General features: G+C 42.2%; 1 protein-coding gene across 1 annotated transcript; it reads right to left on the reverse strand.

Annotated features, from left to right (window-relative positions):
- Nucleotides 1–133: 133 nt before the first annotated feature.
- Sec11c (SEC11 homolog C, signal peptidase complex subunit) lies at nt 134–17619 on the reverse strand. Its single transcript, XM_026393193.2, has 6 exons — nt 17462–17619; nt 9110–9219; nt 5288–5437; nt 3007–3126; nt 927–984; nt 134–223 (listed from the first exon to the last, which is right to left on the reverse strand). Exons 1-6 carry the CDS (start codon nt 17546–17548, stop codon nt 170–172), a joined length of 579 nt encoding a protein of 192 aa, XP_026248978.1. The 5' UTR covers nt 17549–17619; the 3' UTR covers nt 134–169.
- Nucleotides 17620–19212: the final 1593 nt, after the last annotated feature.

Raw genomic sequence — 19212 nt, forward strand, 5'->3', positions numbered from 1 at the left:
TTCCAATCAGAGTCCACAAAGAAAGCCATCTTCACTGATGAATCATTTATTTGGACAAGACAAAAACGTCTCCACAGGGTTTTCTTTTATACAGAAAGTGGAACATTGCAAATATATTAGTTTTTCGACAGAATTCATTTCAATCTGGTCCCAGGAACTGCTGCACACATTAGGATTCACGTTTTAGTAACACGTATGCGCCCATTACAGCCAGAAGAGCGTACTGTGAACAGAAACAAAATGGGAAATTACTGAGGTCTACAAATAAATTTGGCCTATGAACTTAAAAGGTAAAAACAGCTATTTTAAATAATAAAATGTATTCAGATAAAGTCTAAATAAATAATAAAATGTATTCAGATAAAGTCTAAATAAATAATAAAATGTATTCAGATAAAGTCTGTTCAATACTGGAGTGATGACAGAATCAAAAGATGACCTCTTCCCTGGTGGCTTGTTCTCCAGATTAGCTGTTCAGTGCATGATATGGTTAAAGGCCCCCAAACAGGTCAAACGCTCGACACACAGACAGTGCAGTGCTTGTACCAATGCAGGACTCCTATTTCTTTTCAAGTGATTTTTTTTAAAAAAATAGAAATAATGTTTCTGTTGAAGTTGTTAGATAAACATCACTGGGTTTATTGTCCTACTTTTTTGTATGTTTGAAAATTTCCATAATAATAAGCGACAACTATATAAGTGCCATTTTAGAACACACTGTGAATTTAAAAGGTAAAAGCAGCTCTTTTAAATAATTAATTTAAATGTTAATTTAAGTGGTTATGTTAATTTATAGTTAATTAAAAAATACTCTGCAGAAAACTTAATGGCAAAATAGCTAAAGAAGATGACCTCTTTACAGTTGTACAAGTAAAAGCTCCAATATTTAAAAATGAATAGGCCCAGACACACACATAAATTCCTACCTTAAATTTTGGATAGTCATTCATTATTATGGTGACCATACCAACATATGGTAAAAACCTAAGTTGTGGGAATAAAAAGGAAGAAATATATAAATTTATGTTTATAATGAGGATAGTGACATTTGACACACTGTGTATCAGCCTTAGGAACACATCTTCATGGGCACACCACTGGCTGTAGCTGTAGGGACAGCATTCACCCCTGTCTCACATGTTTTATCAGTAAAACGCATCAGAGCTAATAGCTGGGACAACTGTCTCAAGCAAGCACGGATTTGACCTAGGAATGGCACAAGTCTTCATCTGCTACACTTAAGATCATCAGTTGAACCGTATTTCATTCAGAATAGGCAACTTTCACAAATCTTATTTTTTCAGAGGAAAAATAAGTTTCAGGTGGCCAATATGAAAATTATGGTTAGATAAAGCTTTAAGGCACATACACAATTAGTCTATACTTTAAAAAAATATTTTCATTTCAGTGCTTTTCAGATTAACAAATACATTTACTGGGCAGTGAATACAAATGTGAATGCCATAACCTATATGCAAATATGATTATGATCCCAGAGAGACCAAGTTCATAGCTGGTGATTATGCCGACCAAATTAATATCAATATGGAATCAGTTCCACCCTGTCTCATCATCCCTACTAATGGGAAACAAGCTAACTAACACACCTACAGTACCCTCCAGTCAAGTCAGAAGCATCCACCTCTCTCTGGTCCAGAGCCTTTCACCAGAAATACAGGGCAGATGACCTGAAATTCTCCTCATCTCCCCACAGATACTTGGTAATGCAACAGAGTGGTTAAAGGGATAGCAAGAGGTCTTAAGCCACAACCTGGTTAATAAAGCTACCTCTCACACAACTGTGGCCAGTGTCTCCAGCATAACACAGCTATGAGACCCAGAAAACAAGAACACATTTCTAACAAAGTTAAATATAAAAAGGATCATTGAAAGAGGAAAAAAAATCTCCTTTTTTAAAAAATAAGAAGATACAACTGGGCACAGTGGTTCATGCCTGTAATCCCAGAGCCTTGGGAGGCCTAAGACTGGAGGATCACAAGTTCAAGGTCAGCCTTAGCAACTTAGCAAGGCCCTAAGCAACTCAGTGAGACCCAGTCTCTAAATAAACCTCAAAAGGGGCTGGCATGTGACTCAGTGGTTAAGTCCCCTTGGGTTTAATTCCCAGTACTCCCACCCCCACCAAAAAAAAAAAAAAGATGCACACACTTGCTGAGTCAATTAGAAGCAGAACTCACTGCTGGAACAATCATATAAAATTAATATTAAAAGATTTATCAAGAACTGTTTTCAGGCTGGGCGTGGTAATCCCAGTGGCTTGGGAGGCTGAGGCAGAAGGACTGAGAGTTCAAAGCCAGCCTCAGCAAAAGGGAGATGCTAAGCAACCCAGTGAGATCCTGTCTCTAAATAAAATACAAAATAGGGCTGGGGATGTGGCTCTGTGGAGTGTGCCTAAATTCAATCCTCAGTAAAACAAACAAACAAACAAACAAACAAAACTGTTTTCAGTAGGGAAAATAGATATGACATCATTTAAATGTCTGCCACACCCCATCCCCAAAAAAATGTCTACCAAAAGATGCTTGGTTATAAAAGCTATCATTATCAATAGCACAGCATGTAGCCATGTAAAAAAAATGGAGTCATAGGTTTAAAACAAAAAAGCTTTTCCCACTTCCTTCTAGGTAAAATTATATATGCATCCACACACAGCTGTTAGGCACAAAGTATCCAGAACATTCACTAAAATGTGAAGCAGTGGTCATCTCTGGGAGGATTAGTTGTAATTTAAAATTCACAAATAATTAATCCCTATGTGAGGATATGATAGAGTTAACCCATGATGAAAATAATATACTTAGAATTCAGTTTTAGATCCTAGAGAGTTCTAAGTTTTCTTTGGTCTTCAGAGTACACACCAGAACTACTAGAATGCTCCTGACACGCCATATTTGCAATGAATGATTCTATTATCCTCTAAAGGTAGTTTCCTCCTAAATATCTTCCTGGTTCCTGAACTGTCTGTACGTCTTGAACGCTGGTGCTCACCCTCGAGCTCTTCCCACCACGTCCTTCTTCTCCAGCCAGTTCTGGCCTTCTTTGTATAAGCCTCTATCATCAACTTCATTATTATCTCCTTTAGTCAGAAATTTGATGTCTCCATTATCTCTGAAAAGCAAAATGATGTACTCTCAAAAATTATTTTTAACACAGCTCCATTAAAAAGAATTAGTTCACATACAACATTAAGGTCAGACATGAGCAGACGTGAGAAAGCAGCTGAGGAATACTTGATCTTCCATTGATCTAAGATGACTGCTTACAGACAGACATTCAGAGGAAGCACAAATATAATGACAATTCTGTGGTTTAGATTCTAAAACACTCGTGTAACCCTGACAACCAGGAAGCACGGCAGAGCGCCAGGGGATGGGGAAGGCAAGAACTGGCTTCCAGTACAGCTACACTTCTTGCCTCACGCCTTCTTGGAAGGAAGGAAAGGCTAGCATCTAACCTGTTTTTCAATCTGGAAATAAGGGTATTCGTCGGTGGGCAAAATATGTCAACAACCTCTGTGCAATTCTTTCAAATCCAGATTCACAGCACACCGAGATGCTGCTCAGGGGGAGCTTCTCCAGGCTTGATCCAGTCACTCATCCCGAGTCAGACTAGGTCAGAAGTCAGGACACGAGGCTGATTTAACAAAGGGGTTGTACCTGAACTGTTTCTATTTCTTCTTAGACCTCATGAGCCAATTAGTCAACATGGATTATATTATTTTTCACTCTAGACATAAATTTGGTCCCCAAAATTACTTGACTTGAGCACAAAGTAAATCTAAAAGCAACTATGCTCTTAGCTGCCCTCAAACTTTCCCTTGTCAAGCACAGATGTATCAATGCACACTTCCTTCACCACTGAGCAAGCTGGTGTAAAATCCTGTTGGCAAGGAAATGAGAATCACCATGGATGGGATTTGTTAGGCATTCTAAACTGGCGCTTAGGTGGCCTTGATGCTAAAACACAGAACCATACAGTCTGGTGCTGTAAAGAGGGTGGTCCTTCAATATGGCAAATGAAAAACATACCATTCTAATGAGATAAAATAGTTAAAGCCCACAAAGATTTGAAACCATGTCCAAAAGAGCGTTTTGACTTACAGTCATGGTTATACAGGAAACTGAGAAGATAAACTCCTGGCACTTCTCACAATTCATGCAAATTAAAACCAGTACCATTTCCTCAACTTTGAAATGTCTCATCTTCAGAAATTATTTTTAAATCAGGTGAGAGTACTGCCACGTCATTGCTGAATGTGCTTCTTCCTCAGCAAGTAACAAGTAGGCAGCACCAACCACTGAACAGCACCAGTGCGGGGACACTAATGAAAACGGAGAGTCCCGATATTCAACACAAAGTGCACTGGAAGTGTTAAGTACCAATGTCTTTGGGGACACCTGGAAGCAGTGAATGAAATGAGAATCTAATACCAGAAGTACAAAAATAGTTTCTCTCTCTCTCTCTCTCTCTCTCTCTCTCTCTCTCTCTCTCTCTCTCTCACACACACACACACACACACACACACACAGAGAGAAATGTTCCATTATTTAAAAACACATATAAATACCTAAATATAATTCTATAAATCATGTAGATAAAAATTCTACACTAAGCTACAAAAAGGGAAATGAACAAACAAGTATATAAAATGCTACATTTTCAACTGTCTCCTGGAAACTTTCTATATTTGAACTAGAGGTAAATGTTTGGTTCTAAAAAGGAAACCAGACCTTATTAAGGTCTGAAGTCCTCCCAGCACCTTAGGGAAAGGCAAGGCTGTCTGTAGGAGAAGAATTAGGCAGGGTGTGCCATGTCCAAATAATGAGGCGAGATGGGGAAAGGAATTTTTATCCATCTAGGGCTAATAATACTGCTGAAAATGCCACTTTGGCCAAATGTACAGAGAAACAGCTAGCTTCTTTGCACTTCAGAAAATAATTCTTTATCAAAAGAATCCTGTTACAATGTGATTTGATCCTGTTCAAGACTCCTTCAAATAACTAATGTAACACATTCCACCTAACATTTGTGTAGTGATTTGACTTTTTAGGTGCTTTTGTGAACATAAGTTCATTTAATTCTCAGAATCACCATATGAGTTATTGTGGGCAAAATAGTATCACTCTTGCCTTACAAACTGAGGCGGCTGGTCCAAGCCATTCGGTTAGTAAGTGGCAGAACTAGGAACATAACCCAATGCTTTCACTACTTTTTAATTCACCATCTACCAAAATTTACAAAAACAAAAGAAGAAGAAAGGCCTCTTTACTTTTCATGAACTTTGATTACTCTGTGAACTATTGGAATGTCTCGTCCTTCAACTTTAAAAACGACTATTTCACCGGCTCTAATGGGGTCTTCCCGGAAATTTGTGAGGAAGAGAAGGTCTCCCCGGTGAAAGGCCGGCTCCATGCTGCCACTGGAAAGAAACACAAAAGTGAACATCAGTGTCACCCAGTGTCCACAAGGGAATAATGACAAACTTACCAGTCAGAGCTGAAATTCCCATCAACAGTCTGCAAGTCTCGGATGCTCTAAAGGGTTTCCTTCCTGCTCTGGAGACAGGATGAGAGAGGAAACAGTTTCTACCTAGCTTGTGGCAGGCAAGGGCCCCAACAGGCCCCTCTGCAGTTTGCATTAGGGAAGAAAAGAACCAAGGAGAATGTGGACTCTGCACAGTAGAAGCTGCCAGTTTGAGCCTTCAACAAGCCCTACCTCTGCCAATCAGGGACTCCTCACTCAGAACTTCAGGCCAGGACTGCTGGCTAGTGCCCTAGGACAATTCTTTCATTCCTTGATACCCCAGCACCCAGGACAATGTTACTTGTTTAAGAAAAGAAAAACAGAAAAGTGACTAAACCCTAGGGAGCAGGACCTGTCCTACAGTCTTGCTGAGGGTTGGGACAAATTTGAACCCTGCAGCAGCACCCTTCCAACCAGTCCTTCCTAAAAAGGCCCAGTATTAATAAGGACTGACTGATTTTGATGTGGAGGTCCACAGATAATCCCCACGCTACCTGTTCAAACTCATGCCAAAGTGTTTGGTGGATACAAAGTAAGCTCAACCTACTGGGAGCTGGAATTTAAAAACTGGATCCATTTCCACATGCTCCTGCTTTGTTTTAATGTATGAGAAAAGAATAAGACCTAGAAGTGTGCCTGGATTGGGGCAGGTGGCCAATCAGCAGACAGCAACACTGGTCTGGCTGGAAAGAAAGGGGAGGAAGCAGCGGGCTGCCAAGGCCAGAGAAATGGCCTCAAAGGCAAGCGCAGCACAGGAGGCTGCCCTCCTCTCCATTCCTCCTGCCCCTTGAACTTCCAGGGGGTGCAGAATGAGGAGGGAGAAAGGCCTGTCCCTGAGCCCCTGCTGGGAGCTTTGTTTTAAAATGAAACTGAGGCAGGATAGAAGAAATAAAGAGAGGGGCAGAGAGGAGACAAAAGGAAGGACGAGGACTATAACTAATCTAAAGTCCTGTGGCATACCTTTCTAGGCCTGTCACTCTCCAAGTTAGTTCTTCTCCCAGGCCTGTCACTTCTAAAGTTCTGGGAAATCTATAAATCTTAATTTCCATAAACTCACCCACTTATGAAAACTATCTTGTGTACTGTTAATTAGCTATATAGTAAATAAATATATTAAGCAGAGAGAGACAATATTTTAAGAATCGTATAACGTAGGGTACTTGCCAACATTATCTACTGATGGATAACAGAGACCATGTCAAGCCTAAGGATCCCTAAAATTGTCAGACCACCATAAACCACCTTGAGACCACCAGGCTGACGTCATCCTCACATACCTTCCATGCCCACTCCTCACCAAGTAACTTTAAAAGAGCCGGAAAACCCCAAAGCATCTCCCACTCTCAAGATGGCCTGCATTCTCCCTTGAACTTGCACTCCTTACTTTACCCCCCTCTTGAGGGACCCACATTATCTCTTGAACATGTCTCTGCTTTCCTAACTAAATTTCCCTACCTCAACTGACACATCCTTAAATTCATTTCTGTGATGTTTATCGAGAGCCCCCCGTGTTCTAAGTTGAGGTCCCCCTCTCCAAGAATTTCTCAGACCTCCTCCAGTGACAAAACCAGTTGCCCCTGAGATAGACACCAGATCAGCCCTCAAAACCAAGAAATCTGAATAAAAAGGGAGAAGATAAGCAACAGGAATGGCTAAAAGGGCAAGAAAAAGAAAATATCTGAGCAAAACAAATATGGGTGTTTTCTTTTGTTCCCCAACATGGAATTTTATTTTGTCTTCTTCTGATAATGACTCAAAATTGCTTCAGGGTTTTGTCTTCTTTTAAAGAACAGCAGCTAAACTACTCAAGATGATTTCTTGAGATGGCTTCATCTCTACTCCTTCCACAGAATTCCTGAGGACACACAGTAGGAAGATATTTATAGAAAATGGTCTTGGTCCATGGAAACAGGACCACAGTAAGGAGAACCTCCCTCCACAAGTCTCAGAGGTCAGAAGAGCACACTGGAGCTTGGCGTTGAGGGACAGGATGTGTACCATTGGGAAAGTGGTTCTTTTAAATATTTTCCTAATAACAGCTTATAGTTTCTTTCTCCTGAGCCAGGGGTTCCCCCAAGGCCACATACCCTTCAGGATATCAAAAGTTTATGCTGCCAAATTAAATGGCTTTAGAGTAATAAAGGACACTTTTTAAAAGTTCCCATGCACTGTACTCTCACAATAACTTCCATGTGTAAGCATGTCTGTGTGATTTGAGAAGGAGGGCCAGTGATCTCAGATCCAGTATTATTCTTTATGTAGCCATAATGTCAGCCAAAGAGAAAAACTTAAGTCAATTTGGAGTCAAATGACCATGTTTGGGAGCCAGGAGATGCTCCAGGATGCTCTTATCCAGTGTCTTAGATCACTGGGTCTTTCTGCCAACTCTGGATCTAGATCACTGGCCCTCCTCCTCAAATCATAGTCACCTTGAGATGTTTATAACTTGGTCTCATGAGGCCCCAAGTTCCGTATCTACTAGGTGAGAAGATCCATCTAAATTTGAGGCTTTTAATTCTCCTCTTCCTCCTTCTCCTCCTCTTCCTCCTTATGGTGGTGGGAACAAAATCCAGAACGTTAGACATGCTAGGCATGCACTCTATTACTGAACCCCCTTCTTCTTCAAGGAAAAAAAAAAGGCTTAAAGTCCTTCCTTCATTGAGATATGACCAGATAAAATACCTGAAAGTGGAGCTGCTGCAAGTGAAATAAAGCTAGGTGCTGGGGGTCCAGAAGCCTGGACCCTTTCTCCCTCCTCATCTATTCACCACTCCAGGGACCTCCCAGAGCACAGTGTGAAGACCAGTGAGACAGGGTCCCCTTGGTTCTGTTGTGAACCTCCCCATCCTCAGGCTTCTACATTTACGAAAATACGACATCTCTGCAAGTGTGCCCCTTGGCCAGTCACACGGAAGGGTATACAGGGCTGCAGCCCATTACATGGTAGCAGGCCCCGGGGAGGGAAAGGGCACTGGCTCCTGCACTGGTCAGCTGTGACTGCCCACATGACTGCTGCACCGCCCAGCCTAGAGCAGTGAGCCCCAGAGATTCAGTGGACATGACTTCATAGACTGCACGAAGTTGACTGAAATATTCATGCTGTACTTCCGTAGGCATAATAGTCTCCAGAAGATAGCAGCCATCTACAACAGTAGCACTGAAGCCTGAAAAAAGAACAGGCCCTTGCTGGGCACCAGGGAGACGCACACATCCTATCCATTGCATGAAGAAAACCAAGAGACATTATTAAAATTAATCATGTTTAAAAATCAATTTGCACACCAATAAGGCACTAATACCATATTGCTAAACTGTCACTTTGAAATGGATTAAATGTACCAGCATGACATGATTAAAACTATAAAATGTCTTTTGAAAAGGATAAAAATTTTCAACAAAAGTCAAGAAAAAATGAGACATTCTCAAAGCAGATATCAATAAAGAAAGCTCTATTCGTTTATTAAATTAGAATCTGTAATCATAGCTGTCACACAGGTTCAGCTCAGGGACCCCGTCCTGTCTTGGCTAAGCAGTGTGACAGAGCCCAGGGCCAGCTGGCGGGACCTACCTCAGCACCACCACGATGGGGCTCTCACTGCCCGTGAGGACGATCAAGCCTTTCCATATCATGAGTGCAGAAGACACGATCATGGCAAAGTTTAAAACCTGGTAGTAGAGCTGGAACGAGAAAAGCCAAGCTCAAAGTGAAACCAATGGCAGAATATTCATCAACCCAAAGCTGGAGACCCACTTAAGAAATAAAACAAAAAAGATGTGATTTTACGACATGGAACTAATTTAAACAAAGTAAGAAATCAGGTGGCATTCCAACTTTCACCCATGAAATAAGTCCTTCAAATAGAGTCTCTCCTTCAGTGAGAAAAAAGGAAGCAAATCAGAGCTATTCATACTGAGGGCTTGCTTTTTGCAAGCCCCCATGAGGCTCTGCTAACCACTCTCAAACCCCTCAGGGAACTTGCTATACAAATTCCACCACCAGGGCCTCCAGCTCTAGACTAGCCACAGGCCACAGTTCTCTGAAAAAAAGCATGTGCCTAATCCTCAGAGGCTGTGTGAATCCACCCAGAACTACCCTTCAGTAGCACAGCCAAAGACAGCCTCAAGTGAAAGGGTCACAGTACTTGGCAATGAGGCCTCTGCACCTGAAAATTACCTGTTGAAAGGAACAGAACCTTTAAATCTCCAGATGTTGAATTTTCCAGAAGCATCTAAAAAGGTGAACAGCAAATATTTGGTTGAGACACCTACAAGGTGGGATGATGGAAATCAGTATGGAGATTCCTCAAAAGAGTAGGAAGGCAACTACCATAAGACCCAGGGTCTACCACCCCTTGGTGTCTATCCTGAAGAATTAAAGCCAGCAGAGTACAGCAATACACGCATGCCTATGTTTATGGCAGCACAATTCACAACAGCCAAACTATGGAACCAGCCTAGGTGTCCATCAATGGATGAATAGATACAAAAAATGTGGCATATATACACAATGGAGTTTTATTCAGCCATAAAGAGAAATGAAGTTATGTCATTTGCAGGAAAATGAATGGAACTTGAGAACATTATGTTAAGTGAAATAAGCCAAACTCAGAAGGTCAATGGTTGTATGTTTTCCCTCATATGCAGAAGCTGGAGAGGAAAAAGGAAAAGAAAGATGTTGGGGCAGGAGGGGGGGGTCTCATGAAAATCAAAGGGAGATTAGTAGAGCAGAGGAAAGGAACCAGGAGGAGGGAGGAGCAGAAGGAAAGGGGAGATACTGGGGAATGCTGTTGGCCAATGTTATATCATGGGACGCATGAATATGTCACGATGAGTCCTACCAATACGTATAATTTAATGCATCAATAAAAATATTTTTAAAAACACAGGAAGTCACACAAGTCAATATATAATGGCCAGTTGTCAGCTAGGAGAATGATGTGTTAAGCTGCCCTTGGCCCACTTCAGACCACTTCTGAGCTTGACAACCCACACGTCTCACTCTTGCTCCCTCCCTGCTCCACAAATGCTAAAACACAGGTGTTTCTCAAGACTGCTGCCTGCCACACCTCTTGGGGACTAAGGGGCAAAGCAACACTTGCACACAGCCCAACTCCCTTTGAACTGCAGCAGTATTGTCAGCCAAATTCTTATCATCCTTCAAGATGCTAAGTGACTAAGTCCTTTGTACCTAGTACTACCCAAAGGGTAAGCTCCAGAGGGCCTGGCCTTCCCCGCCCACGGGAAGGCGTCTGACTTTGGTAGCTGCTTCAGTCTTCCCACTATCAACTCCTGTGTGTGTCGCAGTGATTTGCAGAGCCATGTGGATCCAACTCAATCCCAGACCTCCTTATCTTCAGCGACCTTCTTGCCCCCCAGCCCCGCTGGACCATCCACATGTGTAGCAACACACCTATAATGGCAACTGCTCCAAACAGACACCTCTCTTTCAATGATCCCTCCCACCTGGCTGCATAGGCCTACTCTCCTGGCACCTGGGCTCACCTACATGTTAGTTCTCTGGTTCTTTCAGGACCTCCATCCCTCACGTGTGCTTTCTATCCTTGGCATACAGCATGCAAGCCGCTCAGGTACAGTGTCCACCTTCCATCAAGCCTGGAAGCCCTTACTCCAAAGGCTTCTGTTCATCCCTCCAGCGAGTGAACTTCTAGACCCTCATCTGGTAGGAGACCTTGGAGCAGAATGGGGAGGACAGTTAGGGGGTCTTATGCTTCTGTTTTTCTAATTTACTTCAGCCCTCGCTCCCCTTTGTCTTCAGCTCCAGAGACATCTGCTGCCATCAATTCTTGAGTCTATGAGGGTTCTTCCACCCAAAAAGTGAAGCACTGTTCCTCATTCTCCCCCAGGGCCACACAGGATTTTGGCTTTCTCAGGCAATGTTGGTTACCATTCCTCCATGTATTCTGCAGCTTCTAGTGTCTGGCTGATCTTCTTTCCTTGCCTGGCCTCCTTATCTTGGAATAGCTGATGACTTCCAAAATCTTCTTACTGTAGTTTTAGTGATGCTTCAGGGGAAGTGAAACCAGATCATTCAAATCCCCACCTTACCTACCCATCAGCTCTCTAGAACATCCTTTTGAACTGGGTTTGGAACTAGGGCCCAATCATGTTCTGAACATTGTTTACTCAAATATCCAAATTTAAAATCAACTGAAACAGAATGTGGGGTATGGGCTCTTTTTGAGGACTGAATGTAGTTTAAGAATAAATTCTGGCATTCTATTGCAAAGTAGTGTGTACGGTATATTTAAAAATAACCAGAGAGAAGATTTTGAATGTTTTACTACAAAGAAATGATAAAGATTTAAGGTGACGGATATGTACTTACCCTTATTTGATCATTACACAATCTACACATGTATTAAAACATCACACTGCACTCCATAAACCTGTATGATTATGTATCAATTAAAAAATTAAACTACAATTTTAAACATAGTTTAAGTGGTTTAAAATACAGTTTTAAAAATGCACAGGACTGGATAAATGTGGCTAAAGACACTCAGGAAGAGCTACTAAGGAAGTGCCATGTCATTTTTTTCTGGATGTGTAGACCCCCCTTTACAGCAGGGGCTCTCAAACATCAGCATGGACAAGAATCATCTGGAGGCCTGATGACTGCATTTCCAACAAGCTCCAGGGGATGCTAAAGCTGTTTGTCCGGGACCACGGCTCTATACCATTGGTTCTCAACCTTGGCTGTACTCTAGATTCAAGTGGGAAGCCTTTCAAAAGTAGGATACCTGGCCTTCATCCCAGACCAAGTGAATCAGTGATGGGGAAAGGGAACATCCATGTTTCATAAACAGCCTATCCAGTGATTCCGATGCATAGCAAAGGCAGAGCCACTGCTCCTGCCCATCAGCTTAAGTTGCTCCATCTTGAACCCTTCCTCCACTTCACATCCCCCTTCACCTTTAACACTTTTCTCTTTCACAGCCAAACTTCTCAAAAGAGCACCAAACCCAGGCAGAAATCTGAGAGTCCACTCTTTGAACACCTTCTTCTCTGTCTTCCTGCTCGTTCTTCCATCTGAACCTCCAAATGAGGCCCTAGTACCATCACGCTACCGACTCCCAATCCTGAGATTCCCAGCCACCTCCCTGACACTTGCATGTCTTTAAAGGTAGCTGAAACTCTACATGTCAGAACTGAGTTTTCCTTTTCCAGAAAAACTTGCACGTCCAGTGTTGTCCAGCTCAATAAGTGGCATTGCCACCTAGTTGTCTGGAGACACTCCCTTCCCATCCACTCTCTGCAGTTTACCTTCTAGACGTTTCCAGAATGAGTACAGTTCTCTCTATTCCCACTGCCACCATTCTCATCTAAGCCACAAACAGAGCCCATGGAGCCCCTGCAAGAGCCTGCCATGGTCCAGAGATCCACTCCTCTCTCCCAATCTATCCTACACTTAGTACTTTTTTTTCACATGTATATCTGGTCACATCAATGCTCCACTTAAATCTTTTCAATTGTCTACCACAGCTCAGAGGATTAAGACCAAACCTCAATTTAAGCACAAAGGTTCTGTGTGACAGAGCTGGGAAGTACCCCTATTGTCCAGTTTCAACTCGGGAAGCTCACGATGCCCAGATGAACTTATTGTATCTGTCGATGCTCCAAAAAGCATGTGCTCCTTCCCAATCCAGGCTCTTTACTCAGCTCCTTCCTCTGCCCAGAAGGCTCTCACCCTGGACCCCATGGCACTCATTCATCTTTAAGTCCCACTGTAAACACCAGCGTCCATGAGAGGCCTTCCCTTATCTGCCAGACCAGGAGTCAGCAAACTTTGTGTAAAGGGCCAGACAATAAATATTTGGGGTTTACAGGCGACGTGATTATCAACCAAAACCACTTAACTCTGCCACTGTAGCCAGAAAATACCCAGAGACAATATATAAAAGAAGGAACATGGTTATGTTCCACATGACAACTTTATTTATAAAAACAGGAAGACCACTAGAGTTAGCCAATCTTCACTGTAGGTTGGTCTAGGTCTTCGTATTACATATTCTCACTGCATCCTGTACCTTGCATATTCAACACAGTTCTGGCAAAAAAATAAGTGCCAAAATTGTTGAATAAATAATGATAAAATAAAACATCTTTGATACATGGTGAACGCAAATGAACCATTAGTAAGAAAAACACCATGGGGCTGAGGCTGGGGATATAGCTCAGTTGGTAGAGTTGCTGGCTTTGCATGCACAAGGCCCTGGGTTCAATCCCCAGCACCACATGAAAATAAATAAATAAAATAAAGGTATTGTATCCATCTACAACAACAAATACTTAAAAAAAAAAAAAAAAAAACCAACACACCAAAATCCCAACAGAAAGAGGTAAAAACAGTAAAACTGTACTTTTCCAAAGAGGAAATACAAATGACAAATAAACATTTACAATGTTCAAACCAAAAATCCTGCCTGTTTCCCCCTTCCACCCAACCCCACACCCCAGCAAATTTAAAGTTTTTGTTTTTTAAATTGTTTTTTAAAGCTAAGACTCAGTGTGGTGGGGATGCAAATTGTTTTAACCATTCTGAAAACAATCTGGCACTAGTATCAGGAAGTTACTCTTGACCAGGTAACCCCACTTCTGGGAATTCCATCCAAAAAGCAGAGAGGGAAGTATAACCCGAAGATGTTTATCACAGCCAACTAGCTAACTTGTTTGCTTTCTCTGCCTTATTTCTGATAATGTGGAAAAGGAAATAAATTACCAACATCAGGAAAATAATTGAGTAGAAAAATGGCAGATTACTCTTCCAAATAATGCATAAATAACTTCAATGACTTGATCAAACACTTAAAGGATGTTCAGAAAAAAATGTAGGCTGCAGTAGAATCTCAACAAACCATAAAACAAACACAAGGAAATGCTCCATGACACTACCAGAGGCAATCTTAGGATGATAGAATTATGAGTCATTGAATTTTCTTCTTTAAACTATTCCCTATTGTTTAAAATTCCTATATGGGCAGGGATTAAGTCCAAAACCGAAGGGGGGAAACGTGTTAAAAGGAAGTTCTATTTGAAAGAAATTAAAATAATCACTTTGAAGAGTGCGGCAAACACTAAAACATATTCTGATATGATGTAAAGTAGGAAAAGCAAAGCTTGAAATTGCCTCTTGCCAATATTACAACTGTGAAATATGTAATTTGAGATAGTTATGAAGGATACAACTGAGAGTGGAGACATAAAATGCAAACTAAAACAACTGTTAAGGTATTTGGGTGCAATAAATGAAAACAGGAAAGTAAATATAATCTAATACAAAACTACACCATTTTAAACTACTTGGCTACTATGTCAGTAGTAAATTATGAAACTATCACTGTATTTCCAAGAGAACAAAAAATGGAAACTGAAGTGCTAAGCGGGACACTGTTAAACCACTGCTTTTTAAAGTCAAATCAGCCTTGCAAGTCACATCTGTCTAAAGCAGAAGTTGTCACTGGAGTTCACATTCAAAACCTTTCCCACCTGCTGTGCTTGACTTAAAGGACTTGATAAACAATTGTTCTTTCATTATGAATTACAGGTCTGATTAGGAAAGCCCCAAACCATGGTTTTAAACAAAGATCACCATTTTTAGACAGGTTTTTCAAACCATCAGGCTCCACCCTGATACAAGAAAATTATAAATACTTGCCACTTGTCTAATAAAGAACTTGTACTAAGAACATATTTTTCTAGTATCATTGTCTTTGCTTGAAATTCTTTGAGAGAAAATAAAATCAATTCTTCAATAATACTTCCTTTGAACTAGGCATCTATCTGCCAGGGAAATGACCAGTAGAAAATGGCATACATAAAAACATAATAATCAAACTAAGTACAAAATCACAAATCACAATTCCAACATCCTACTTTTAACCTATGAATCTGAGTGTAGGTTTGACATCCTGGAATCTAGAAACAAAATTTTGACCAAACTACTGACAAACTGAATGAGTTAGAAAACATACACCGCCACATTTTTGTTTGTATTCCTCTTTGGCTACCAAATTTGTATGCTTAGCATTTAACAACTCTAGCAGAGTTTAGAAGTAAGCCCACACTGAGTGGTTGCCAACCAAAGATGAAGTAGTCACTTTATACGAGTTTTAAAAAAACATTTCAGACCAGATATTCTGGCTACAGAGCAGCAGAAATGCCAGAAGCTGTATTTCTTTCTTTCTTCCTCACTGCAGAAACAAAGAGCCCTTGTTTTGCATGTGGCTCTTGCCTTAATTAATAGTAAGCAGGGGCAGCAGAGAAAGGAGGTCCCGCTTCCAACACTGGCAAAGCATGCAGGCCTGACAAGGTGTCACAAGGATGCTAATTTGAAAGGAAAAAAGAAACAAAGAAACAAGCAAAAAAAAAAAAAAAAAAGGAAGAAGAAGATAAACTTTAAAACAAAAAAGTACCACAAGGCAGTATATTTCAGCTTCTACATTTGAATTAGAAAATTAATAAAATAAGCAATGCAACTAGCTTCTGACAGGCCCATCCCTGAAGAGTGGAAACACCCAGGGCTTCCAAAGGGCAAACTGGGTTAGGGATTGATACACTCACTGGAAGTCTTTCTCTAATAGTCCGCAATTATAGCTCTGAGTAATCACCACCAGTTTGAGAAACATTTTTAAAAAATCTAGCCAATAATCTGGATTTTAAAATACAGTTCTGTTTCCTGGAGAATTTTCCTGCAAACAGCATCAATGCTCAGATCATTAGCTTTCGGTGTTTCAAGCTAGTAGCATACTCTACAATTTCTCTTAATCACAGAAACCACAGGAGCTCATCAGCTATGCATACCTAGATACAACCAGATCCCAAACAGTTTTGAAATCCAAGTCATCAAACTCTCCCACATTGCTACTCTGGTCTGAAATTCTACAGAAAAAAAAAAAAAGCGCCCAAAGGAGTAAGCTGTGCCTTGCCACAGGCATCATTTTGCATCCTCATATAACAATAAATGAAACTGGATCAAAATCATGAGCATTAATACCATTTTCAAAGACAATCAAAACCCCCTAGTAAAGGTTCCAGTATCTATCATGATACGGAGCGCAACAGGTCCTCCAAATTCTCTATCTAGACGCTTAAGTAATACATTTTTCCTGTCTGAGAGGGCTTCCAGTCCCTTCTCATTCTTGCCATAAGTTGAAGGGACAAGGACCCAAAGACAGTGATGATGGCCAAGAACTGGCTAAGGAGAGCAGTTTTCCTCTGAGGTCCTATCACGAAGGAATCAGAAATCAATTTCAGCTAACCAAAGACCCCCAGCTAACTGCCTCCCATATTCATGGTGCAGACAGCATGATTCAATCTGAGAGGAAAGTTAGAGAAGACGTCTGGAATTCCCTTTGGAACACTGCTCGGTCCACAATGACTGAGCAGCACCTGTGAGATCACTAGGCACGGAAAATCCTGCCCCGGCCGGGAAGAAACAGCTTTGGGAGGTATCACTGGACAGCTCCCATTGTCAAAAAGTTCTTCCCTTCTGCCTGCCTCTCTGCCATTTCCATGCGCGCGCAATCAGGCCTCTGGATGGCTACAAGGAAATGTGTTCCTCCTCACTGAGGGGCCCTTCAAATCTGCGCACAGACAGCTGTCACTCGCGCTCCAGTCATCTCTCCTCGCTTTCCCAGCGCATGTCATCCACTGCACTGGGCTTCTATTCTCTTCCCCTTCCTGACCATCCTCCCCTCATTTGCTCTTATCAGTGCAAGAAAGCACACATTTGCCCACACGTGGGTCTGGGAGGATTTGAACCCAGAGGCTCTGAAAGCTTCGGGTCGCCACCGGGTCGCAGTCACCCGCAACTGCCCTTGTGCAAACCCTGCACTCCAAACCCGGACTCCCAGCTGCCGCAGCGCACCCCCGGCGAGCCCCCAGCCCGGGCATCGGTTACCTGACGCTTGTTCATCTTCCTCAGGTCCCCAAAGATGTCCAAGCCGGACGCGGGGAGGTGCGTCCCCACGGCGCCCGCGCGTACCATGGCAGGGTCTCTGGGGGCCAAATCGGCCCGCCGGCTCCGGTTGTCACAGACGGCTGCGGAGCACCGCAGGCCCCGCCCACCAGCCCCGCGTCCTTGCGGACCACGTGACCGGCTACATGCTTGGGCGTCTGGGAATCGTAGTCTCGCGAGTCTCGGCCACGGGTCCGCCCCGTAGGAATCGAGAGGAGAAAAACTACCATGCCCAGAATGCCGCGGGCCGACAGCCTCGGCCAGTGAAGACCCTGGGCTCCCAGGGAGGGCAGCGACTGGGCTCGGGAGCCTTCATCAACCCTTCCGAGGGACTGTGGAGCAGTGGGTGAATCCGCATGTCTTAGGGGCAACTCGGGGAAGTGACTGCTCAAGAGAAACTGAATTCCCAAGACTCTGGTCAGGCGCCAAAAGGACACCTAAATATCCCTCGCAATTACCTAGCCGTGTATCTTGGCCATTGGATGACTGCAACACGGGAAGGCGGAGCTTCTGCCTGGGGTCGGACAGTGCAGAATCGGGGTGGGGCCCAAAGTAGGCACGCCTGATGGGCGGGGCCTGAAGAGGCGGGGGTTTTGAAACTGCAGAGCTCCGTGCGCTGGAAGACTACAAGAGTAGGGTTTGAATGCAAAGGAGCATCTTTAAATCGTCATGACCAAAATGTGTAGAAACAGGTATTAATTGAATGAATAAATAACCACCTAACTCTTATATACAAGGAGTCAGAGACCCAGAAAGGTTTAATGACATGGCCAAGTGGCAGAGTCCGACATGGAAATCATATTATGTAATGACAAGTCCTACATTAGTAAGTCCCAACTTTAGATTACCTTTGATTTATTCACTTACTCGCTTCTGCCTTATTTATTTTGTTCCTTTATTTATAAATCTTCATGGAGCTCCTACTATGCACCTAGTTGAATTCTAACACTTGAGAAAAATCAGCAGAAAAATGAGCAAAAATCCTTCGAGTTTATTGAAGGCAAACATAATAAGATAAGCAGATTATAATAGTACCCGAAGGGTGGTGGTGGTGCTGTGGAAACAAGAGAAGCAGAGAAGCTGGATCAGGATCTCTGGAGGAAGGGAGCATGCTGCAATTTAAAATATGCCAGAACTTGACTTACCGTGAAGCTAATAAAAGGTGAGCTTTTAGATGCTTCTTGCATAGATCCTTTCCTGGTAGAAATACAGCCAAAGAGCTTTGTAAAGTTTTCCAAAGAAAGATACTCAGATTGCTGTTGATTAAGAGTTCTGGGGGTTTTGTTTGTTTGGTTTTGGTTTTGGTTTTGCATTCCAACTTTCTCTCCATCATACTTCTTTTTTTTTTAATTGGTTGTTCAAAACATTACAAATCTCTTGACATAACATATTTCATACATTAGATTCAAGTGGGTTATGAATTCCCATTTTTACCCCAAATACAGATTGCAGAATCACATCGGTTACACATCCACATTTTTACATAATGCCATATTAGTAACTGTTGTATTCTGCTACCTTTCCTATCCTCTACTATCTCCCCTCCCCTCCTCTCCCATCTTCTCTCTCTACCCCATCTACTGTAATTCATTTCTCTCCTTGTTTTTTTTCCCATTCCCCTCACAACCTCTTAAATGTAATTTTGTATAACAATGAGGGTCTCCTTCCATCATACTTCTATGGGGGTGGGTACA

This window comes from Urocitellus parryii, chromosome 13 (genome assembly GCF_045843805.1).
Source record: "Urocitellus parryii isolate mUroPar1 chromosome 13, mUroPar1.hap1, whole genome shotgun sequence".
NCBI classification, from domain to species: domain Eukaryota; kingdom Metazoa; phylum Chordata; class Mammalia; order Rodentia; family Sciuridae; genus Urocitellus; species Urocitellus parryii.

Bases quoted from the DNA above. Each gene is read 5' to 3' on its own strand.
- Sec11c (XM_026393193.2), bottom strand. From the start codon at position 17,548: ATGGTACGCGCGGGCGCCGTGGGGACGCACCTCCCCGCGTCCGGCTTG. The intron at 3,127-5,287 runs GTAAAGAGGCCT...TTTGCTTTTCAG, and splicing joins GTAATCAAAGTTCATGAAAA to AGATAATGGAGACATCAAAT. The intron at 985-3,006 runs GTGAGCACCAGC...CCCACAACTTAG, and splicing joins GTGGTGGGAAGAGCTCGAGG to GTTTTTACCATATGTTGGTA.